This window comes from Cucurbita pepo, chromosome LG14 (assembly GCF_002806865.2).
Source record: "Cucurbita pepo subsp. pepo cultivar mu-cu-16 chromosome LG14, ASM280686v2, whole genome shotgun sequence".
Lineage (NCBI taxonomy): Eukaryota > Viridiplantae > Streptophyta > Magnoliopsida > Cucurbitales > Cucurbitaceae > Cucurbita > Cucurbita pepo.
In genome coordinates, this window is record NC_036651.1 from 7,382,179 (window position 1) to 7,392,538 (window position 10,360).

Consider the following 10,360-nt stretch of genomic DNA (forward strand, 5'->3'; position numbering starts at 1 on the left):
GTGTGTAATAAGTTATGATGAACTCGTGGAGCATAATTTAGATTATAAAATTGGAATCTGAATCCATTATCTTTCCTAAGTTGACCTTAATAAATTGTTTTTCAGGTGTTAAGAGATTAGGGGCTTATAAAATACTAATAATTGTTTTTATTTATTTAGTAGACTTCAATTAAAATGGATTAAATTGATCCTTAAGTTAATAACTTTTTTTTTACTCCGTCAACGTTATTGATTCACAATCTCTGTGTAAGCTTGACTTTGCTTGAATTTTTCACTCTGAGCAATTCCTCAATATCTGCAAATTTAATCCTTATTAGGGCCTTGGTGAAAATATTTTCACGTTGCTCTCTAGTGCATATAAACTCCACAACGATCTGTTGTGTCTCGACTCACAAATGAAGAAGTGGAAGTGAGTGTCGATGTGTTAACTGCATCTGAGAAATATCAGATTCTTCATCAATGCAATCACATATTTGTTGTAGATGTAAATTTTAGAGAGAGAAAATTTTTTTTGGCCCACCATGTATGCTCTCGTGTGAGCTCCCTTGTTCTGGAGAATTCGTCACAACTTTCAGTGTCATTGGTGATTATATGTATGTACTTTTTGGTGTTAGTGTCTGTAGTGTCTGTGTACTTTCAAGGTCTACCACATCTCCCTCGTCTTTTAGAGCTATGGACTTTGCAATAGTTTGTTTGTTGTCGCCGACATCACACCAATCCTAATTCTTCTTTTCTTCTAATAAAACATCTATGCTAACATGATTTTTTTTTTTTTCATATTGAGGATCATACAACCTGCATGCCATGATCCCATCTTGTGCGCCAAAGTACACTATTTATTTATTATTTTTTTTTTTTTTGTAGTTTTTCCATCAAGCTTCTTAATAAATGGCTTTGTAGTCTTAGCATGTTTTGTACATCTGAAGACTCTCAGATGCTCGAAGTACGGTTTCATACCAAATCATGCTTTGATAAGGGTACGAGTGCCCAATGCCTTTGTCGAAAAGTAGTTTAGAAGATAAATTGCATGTCGTATTGTCTTGCCCCAAAAAATCGTTGGACTAGCATGCTTTTGAGTAAGCTTCTTGCAGTATTCATTATGGTATGATTTCTTCGCTCGACTATACTGATTTGTTGTGGGGTGTATAGTGCGGTGAGTTGATGCTCTAATGTCTTCCTTTTTGCACAACATTGAGAAGTTCTTGGATAAAAACTCGTACCTCGGTCTCGGAACAAGATTTTTAGCTTGTTATCAGATCCGTTTTCAACAAAAAAATTTAAATTCTTGAACCCACATAATGCCACTTTTTTCTTTGAGCATATACACCTACATCCAAGGGTTATAATTGTCAGCAAATAAGAGAAAATACTTTTCCTAGCAATTAAAAATGTAGTGATCGGGCTACATAAAACTGCATGCACCAATTACAAGGGTCGTTCAACATAGAAACTAGGTTGAGCTGGAAAAAATAATATTGCTTACTTTGAGACTCGACAACTTTCACATAGTCAGTTCGGATGTCTGGTTTTGTGTAGCCTGTAGCCATCTTCCAATCATTCATGATTGGCCAAATCATTGATGCAAATAATATCTAAATACCAAATTTCTCCCTATATACCCTATGTAAAGTGAAAGAAGCTCTTGGAAAGATCAAAGAAAGAACTTGTTCTTGCTCGTTAAAGAATTCTTCCAATAATTACAAATTTAACCTTTTAAGTAGAGTGCGTACAATACTTTTGTGTTTACAAGCTAGCGTTTTAATACAAGAAAGACGAAGTATATTCTCGACACAATTTTTTTTATTATTTATTATTGATGATCCGGTGTTATAGAAAGTTTCTATCTGAGCTTATTGGACTAGCAATGTGCTCCAAAGAGAAAAATGTTTAGAATAATGATAGACAGATAGATGATTTTTCAAGGGGAGACTCAATGGTGTATTTTGTTCGAAAGGAGAATTATTGGAGTCTCACTCTCTAATTAAGGGAAAGATCGAGCGTATATAAGTAAGGGATACTATCTCTATTAATATGAAACTTTTTCGGGAAAACTAAAAGCAAAACACTAAGAGCTTATGCTCAAAATAGACAATATCATATGAATGTGAGGGTGTTTGTTCTTAACACTCACATCCATATCAAATAACAACATGACCAAGAGGATTAGAGACGAGCTAAGTATCTTTGCTTAGAATTGTAGGGTATACCCGAGTTAAATTGAGTTGGATTAGAGAATATTTTAGACCAATTTGAGATTTGAGTCGAGATATATACGGAAGTTAACAATAAAATCAAACTTCAACACACAGCCAGTCAACAACAAGTTCGAACATGAACACGAACACGAACTACGAGATTAAGAGAAAAGACAAGCAAGTTGGAAAAAGAACCCATACAAGTTGGGAAACATTGATTACAAAATTTATAGTCTTTATTACACTTGGGTTCTTACACTTACAACCTTTATTTTGATTTTCAAAAACTGATTCTAGAGATCATCCACATCCTTGTCCACCTTTCACATTTTTTTTTAATTACCATTCAAGCCGCAGCTGAGAATGAAACTAGTCAACAACAAAAAGGACGATTCACGACTTTGAATTAAAAAATAAATACATGGTTGACCGTTTATTATAAGCAAATATTTACATTACCGCTTACCTATTTGCCTTTTTATCTTGTATCCCTTTATTTTTTATCATTTGTAATTTACCGTAGTTCTTTGTTTTGTAAATGATTATAAATGGAGAACTTTCACCACTATTTAGTTGTGGTGGTTTATTTTGATGGTATTAGAGCCCTTCCTTTTAACACAAAATATGTATTCTCATTTCGAAGTTACTGACATCTCCACAAGAAGTGTTTCTCGACCTTTTTGAATTTTTCAAATCCAAATTTTACTTCATTCAAATCCGAACCTCAGCTGGCAGGGAGAGGTGTTAAGGATATTTATCATTGAATTATGGTTTATATCATATTTGAATAGACAAATATCTTACCTTACGACTTACCATATTTGCATTTTTATTAAAGACAAATATCTTGTATCCATTTATTATTATTTTCTTTTATTTTCTTTTATTGTCTTTCCATATCATTTGTAATATTTTACCATAATTCTTTATTTTGTAAATGATGATAATAAATAGAGAACTTTCACTACCATTTAGGTGTGACAGTATCAACAAATATTTTCAGGGCGGGATAGGGACGAAGATTATAATCTCTATCCCTGATCTCATTTAGCCAACATCAAAAAATTTCTTCTCACTCTCTTCCATTTCTCTTTTAAACGGGAATTTTGCACCTTATTCGGGATGGTTTCTTGCAGGTTAAATGAATATCTCTATTAACAAGGAGCTTATCTTACCGATACTTCTCGTGGGAAAGAATTCTACAACTAATACCTTTCCTTTCGACTCCTTGCCTTATCAATACAATTTAATATTGCCCCTTGGGTTGAATCTCTCATCCTAGTGGCATTAAATTAAAGAACCTCGTTTTCTTAAGAGAAAAGCTAATCAATAATATTTTTTTATTGGTAACCAAGAAATAAATCTTCTACGATAGGGATGTGTTGAATTGTGAGTTGTAATATATTTTCTTTATTCAAGAATAGTTAAGGGGTCGTTTTCTTCCTATAAATAAAAGAGTGTCAACGATGATGTTGGTAAAGAGGTAGCTGCGATGGCTATTCGTTATGCTTGGAATGAAGAAAGTTCAATGAATAATTTTAAATTCTTTAGTTTCAATGTGAAGAAATTATTTTTAATTGCTTACTTTCGTTGGAATGAAAAAGATTTGAAATTATTGTGATTAAGATTTCTATGCCTTTGTTTATTTCATGTCATTTTCCTTAATTAAATTTAAGTTTTCCCATTTTGTCTTTTGTGATAATTTTGAAACATTTTGTAATTTTTTTTAATTCAAAACCTTGAATGAACTTTAACCCAATTCAAACATAAAATATCAAGATTAGATTGGCTACAATGGATTAGGTCATTTATTCAAATTTTTATTTTTTATAAGATCAAAATATTAGATAGGAACAAGTAATCTCATCGTATGATATTATCCACTCTACGTATAAGTTCTCATGACTTCACTTTTGATTCCAACCATTCTGAATAACTTGAGCTTTTTTCCTGTGGAGAAAAAGGGAGAGAATCCGAGAAAAATTGATTTACTTGAAGACTTCTGAACTTCTTATCGTGGAAAAGGGATCCACGAAGCAAATAATGCAAATGATGGTGAGGTTGATAGTATAAGGTTCTCCACCACTTTCAATTTTCCAATTTGATCCGGTTCATTCGTTCGCCGAGCTATTTATTCAATCTAATTCATTCGTTCACATAGGGACAAATAGTCAATTTGGAAAGAATTTATTGTCAACATCCGAAGAACTTGCATCAATATTTCAGTTTCAATTCAAATATGGATTAGATTCACTGAGAAATATTTACCATCCGAGAAGAGAAAAAAGTAGATGAATAGGTCTAAGTTGAGAATGTTTCTAAGATTCTAAACAATGATGTGAGCGGTGAATATGGAGAAGAACTCCTTCCAAATAAGGTAAAGGTCGATGTGTTCTAAAACGGAATTCATGAAGTTGATAGGTATTGTTAAATCTAGAATATGAAAACAATAAACACCTCCACATGATGTCCAAAGGACATACAATGTTCATAGATGAACAAAATTAAATTCTTTCATGATTATAGTAATAACAAAGTATTGATTATTAAATTTTGATGAGTACATAAGGACACATATACACACAAACATATACCATATTTTAAAAGCTTAATACAATCATAAAGTTCATTTGTTGGGATAAATAAGATTGAGAAGCACTTTTAGTCGTTGTCATGCAGTTTTCAGCACTCTTGCCAAGCATTTGTCTTTGGGATAAGGAATTGGTAGATAAGTCAATTGGCATTGTGGATTATATCGCTCGATCCTACATTCACGAAACACATATATATTAACGATGTATTATGAAAAAATTAGGGTATGTTCGATAATGCTCCTATTTTATGAACTCTGTACTCAAGAATCATTTGGTTACTAGTTCTTGTTTTTCATTTTTTCAAAACATTTTTTTCTATTAAAAACGGAATGAGGAACATAAAAAGGTCACCGAACATGTCCTTAAAAGCTTATATTTAGTTGTGTTAAAAGTTTATAGAAGAAAAGTTGGAGCAAACTCACTTGTAATTGAGTAGAAAATAGTGAAGGAAAATTGAGATCTCGAGCTTGGCAAGATCACGTCCAGGGCACATCCTGACTCCCAATCCGAACGGGGTAAACGCACCTGGGTTGCCTATAAAATTCTGTTCAACATAAATAATCAAATGGTAAGAAATAACATTAATGGTTATAAATAATCACTCTACTAACATAACAACGTACCACAAAAATACATGTTTGGTCTCAAAATGTTACATTTTTATTTTTCAGTTTTGAGTTTAATTTTTCAGTTTTGAGCTTAGTTTCAATTTTCGTCATTAAATTTTAAAACATTACATCTTTACCTTGGAATTATGAGTTCAATTTTCATTTGGTTCATAAAATTCGAGATCTTACCCTTTTATTCATGAATTTTCAGCTATCGCTCACTTTAACCATCCACATCATAACTATTTTAAACTAATTAATCTAAAATCGAAGACTTGACACTAAAAATGAGCATTATTTACTAATGAGTAAAAGTGTAAAATCTGGAACGTACCCAAAAAAAATTAAAGGGTGAAAATGCAACTTCTTGAAATCTAAGAACCAAATGAAAACTAAACTAGGTAAAATTGTAACATTTTGAAATTGAAGGACCAAATAGAAATTGTATTAAAAACTTAGTATGAGATTCCACATCGGTTGAAGAGAGCAACGAAACATTTTTTTATAAGGGTGGGGAAACCACTCTCTAGCAGATGCGTTTTAAACTGTGAGGCTGACACCGATACATAACGAGTCAAAGAGAACAATATCTACCAAGGATGGACTTGATATGTTATACTTCAAAAGACTAAAATGATATTCTTTCTCCTTTCTATTAGTTTAGGCCTATATTAATTGCATGTAGACTATGATTTTAAGTAACAAAAATAATAATAAAGGATAGGAAATATGGAAAATGATTGCATACATCCCATCTTGATGGATTGAAGTCTTGTGGGAAAGGATGTAGCTCTTCATCCATGTAAAGCTCTCGAAGCCAAAGTATGACTTTCCATCCTTTTGGTATAAGTTTACCTACAACATGATTAAGATCAATCAATATAAGGATCATAATTCAATATAAACAAAGCTTTTTCAGTTGATGACTAACCATTGATATTAACATCCGTTGTTGCCTCACGAAAAGTAGCAAATGTAATACCACTAAGACGAAGCGTCTCATCTATCACCTGGATGTTATAATATCTTAGATATGCAGTTTATTTAAACATCATAGTTAAAATTGAAGATAAAAATATATACCTGAGAAAGAAATTTCATTTGTTTAAATTCTGCGAGATTTATACCCTTTTGTGTTGAAGGTCTTCGACTAAGGATATCTTCTTGTTCTTCCTAAAACAAATTAATCATAAAATTTACCATAAATACCCTCCAGCCTAAGGTTTTCATCCAAAAAAAAATCTCAAGAAATTTCAAGCACATAAATGTTTGGGAGTTGTGTTCAAAAGTCAAATCAACATGAGTTCAAAAGTTGGGTCAAAATTTTAGGATTAAGTCACTAAAAATGAACCAGCTTCTAATAACTATTAATTGTTTTTAATTATTTATTAATTATTATATTCTTAAGATCACTCCCATTTAAATATGATTTCTATTGTTTTTAAGTACTTATTAATTATTATATTCTTAAAATCACTCTTGTTTAGATATGGTCTCGGTTTATTCATATACCTTTTTTTTTTTTTACTTGAACATCACATTCATATCGTCATTAACCCAATAACTTTGGATAAACAAGTAGATTTCCTAATGTTAGACTACACAACTCGAACAGACGAGCCAAATATCCTTGTATCAAACGCATTCGAGAGAAAATTAATACGCAATTACTTAGAAAAATAAAGACATCATAAGATTGAGGCAAATGAATGCAATTAACAAGTTAGAAAATTAAAGAACTCTAACCTTGGCCTTTTGGAATATATGTGGATGATCGGTAAGAAATATAATTGCCCACATTGTAGTGAAAGCTGAAGTTTCCTGGCCTGCAAATAACTTACCAAAAATCAAATCTGCAATGGTCTCATTATCCATCCCTTCTCCATCTTCATCTTCCACTTCTATCATCAAATCCATCATATCTTGTGCTTCCCAACTTTCCCCTTTGCTTTTCTTCATCAACCTCTTCTCATTCACAATAGATAGAAGTATTTCATGCAATCTTTTTCGAGCCTGTATTCGTACATTTATTTTCGTTAATCGATTATGTGTAAGATTAATGACAAATTTATACGTGAGATCTTATATTGGTCGGAGAGGAGAACAAAACATTCCTTATAAAAGGGTGGAAACCTCTCTCTAGCAGACGTGTTTTAAAATTGTGAGGCTAAGGACGATACGTAATGGACCAAAACGGACAGTATTTGGTCGACTTGGACTATTACAAATGGTATTAGAGCCAGATACTAGGCGGTGTGTCAGTGAAGACGGTGGGCCCCAAGGGGATGAATTGTGAGATCCCACGTTAGTTGGAGATGGGAACAAAACATTCCTTATAATGGTGTGGAAACCTCTCATTAGCGTACACATTTTAATACTATGAGACTCACGGCGATACATAAAAGGCCAAAGCGGAAAATATCTACTAGCGGTGGGCTTGAGTTGTTACAAATGATATCAGAGCTAGACACCAACCAGTGTGCCTGCGAGAACACTCGGCCCCTAAGGGGATGGATTGTGAGATTCTACATTGATTGGAGAGAGGAACGAAACATTTCTTATAAGGGTGAGGAAATCTCCCCCTATCATACGTGGTTTCAAACCGTGGGGCTGATGATAATACGTAACAGACAAAACGGACAATATCTACTGACGGTAAACTTGAATTGTAATGCTGGATGATAAAAGATTTCCTTAAAATATACTTAAATTTTTGTCTAAAGTTACAATTTATAAATGAATCAAGGTAGATTTGAAGTCATACATACCATTGAGATTCGAATCTATAACATTTTAGTAGATAGTATAATGTTTGACGTGTAGTCTAATATACATATTTAGAAGGTAGAAAAGTGGTTACCTTGAGAGATTTATGGAAGTAGAAGCCAGGAAAGTTGATGGGCAAAGAGAAGAACCCAAGTGAAATATCATTATACAAAGCCTCCATTTCTTTTGTGGTAAAGTCTATTGAAGTTGAACCCATAAAAATGTTCCAAATAATTTTGAAGGTAAGCTCTTTTATCTCTGTCAACAGCTTCAATGGCTTCTCCACGCTTGACCATTCCTCCAACCCGTTGATCACTGTGTGTTTAATGTGCTCGATGTACATCTCGAGTGCAGCGTGGCCGCTGATCGGCGCGGTTGTCACCCGTCGGAGCTTCCGGTGCTCTGCCTTAGAGACTCGGTGCAGCGACTTTCTACCAAATAACGTTTTCATGCTGGCGGGATAACCAGGAACAAATTTGGTTTCATTGATTAGTACTTGGCGACAGATTTCAGGTTTGCAGACAAGTATGCTTGCTCTCCCAAAAATGTGGGTCTTGTACATGTCAACTTTCCCATACCTACCTCAACAAGGAGTAAGGTAAAAAAAATTTTAAACTCTCTTGAACACCTCATTCACTTATAACTACAAAATACAGATATGTTCGGATTGGTTTCACTCCTAAAACACTTTTTTGTACGGTTATTCTCGTAGGTTAAAATTAAAAAATTCGTGTTTGTTTGATTTTTTTAAAAATGTTTACTTACTTTTAAAGTCAACTCTCTCGAACATCTCATTCACTTATAATTACAAAATATAGACCTGTTTGGATTGGTCTCCCTCCAATTACACTTACGGATTCTAAAAATATGTTGCTTTAATTGCTCCTCTCGTAACAAAAAAAAACTTTGAACTAACACAATATTTAAAGTCAACTCTCTCTAAAACATCATTCATACTTAACTACAAAACAAAGATCTTGTTCAGATTGGTTTCATTCCTATCACAAGTATATAAAATATGTTACTTTCATCACATGATGTCAACCCTTGCACATGAAAACTTTTTCTTAAGCATTTAGAAAGTCATTTTAGACCAGCGATGACAGCTGAATCAGTATTTCTAGAGGCATTTTGGTAGAATGATGAAGAATTTTATTGAATTACGATCCAATAGACATGAACGGGAAAAGACATCTTATGGAAAAGATTCACCAAAAACAAAGAAAAACAAGTTTTTAAATCAATTCGAAAGAAAAGAAAGACCTGGTGGTAAAGGCACGAATAAAGCTTTCAGGTGGACCAACCGTGAAAGATTTGAGGAAAGATAAAGTAGAGCCGAGAAGTGGCCAAGAGAGATCACCAGGAGGAAGCTCACCCCATTTCTTCCCCAACTTCAATGCATAATACAAACCATTCAATCTCTTCAAAACCTCAAAAACTAAAACAAAGCCCAAAGGAAGAATCAAGAAAACCCCATTTATGAACTCCATGGATTTCTGCAGCTAACACCTTTGCTTTGGATCCCTTGCCTTATGAACACAATTTTGTATTGCTCCTTGGTGTTGAATCTCTCATCCTAATTGCATTAAATTAAACCTCCTTGTTTTCCTTAGAGAAAGGCTAATCAATAATTTTTTTTTGATTGGCAACTAAGAAATAAGACTTCTTGGATAGTGATATGTGTTGAATTGTGAGTTGTAATAGAGTTTCTTTAGAAAAAAAAAACAAACAGATAAGGGGTCGTTTTCTTCCTATTTTCTTTCTTTTAGCAGCATATTTATTGAATAAAAAGCCGTAGGCCAATGCGGAAGTTGGTAAATGTTTGTTTATTTATTTTCTAGTACTATTTGAGGTGGAGCGTATGTCAGAATAGAACCTATCTCGAACGTAGAGCACCGATTCTAGCCAACGATATAATTACCATACTTACTAACTTCTATCATTGTCGTTTATAGATATTGGAGAAGTTATAGAAGATCTTCTCTAAGATCAAACAATTCTATCGTATTGGGGAGTTGTATTTTATAAATTTATTAAAATGGGAGCACTAACGTCAATGAGAATATCGAGACACCATCAGTTTGAAGCGTGAGACCTACTAAACTTCTTGCAAATAAGATAAGAAAAGGATGGGAAAAATTGACCCTCTTTTCCTCACACCTCGGTTATGATTCAAAAAAGGGTGAACCTAAAAGAA

At 33.2% G+C, this 10,360-nt stretch overlaps 1 protein-coding gene across 1 annotated transcript; it reads right to left on the reverse strand.

Annotated features, from left to right (window-relative positions):
* Nucleotides 1-4,866: 4,866 nt before the first annotated feature.
* Nucleotides 4,867-9,653, reverse strand: LOC111810496 (beta-amyrin 11-oxidase-like). The gene is made up of 8 exons (XM_023697205.1): nt 9,427-9,653; nt 8,258-8,741; nt 7,144-7,410; nt 6,481-6,570; nt 6,329-6,407; nt 6,146-6,252; nt 5,212-5,333; nt 4,867-4,960 (listed from the first exon to the last, which is right to left on the reverse strand). Exons 1-8 carry the CDS (start codon nt 9,651-9,653, stop codon nt 4,867-4,869), a joined length of 1,470 nt encoding a protein of 489 aa, XP_023552973.1.
* Nucleotides 9,654-10,360: the final 707 nt, after the last annotated feature.

Coding starts and splice junctions, on each gene's coding strand:
- LOC111810496 (XM_023697205.1), bottom strand. CDS start 9,653: ATGGAGTTCATAAATGGGGTTTTCTTGATTCTTCCTTTGGGCTTTGTT. Junction 6,408..6,480: donor AAATGAAATTTCTTTCTCAG/GTATATATTTTT, acceptor TATAACATCCAG/GTGATAGATGAGACGCTTCG. Junction 5,334..6,145: donor TCAATCCATCAAGATGGGAT/GTATGCAATCAT, acceptor TATGTTGAACAG/AATTTTATAGGCAACCCAGG.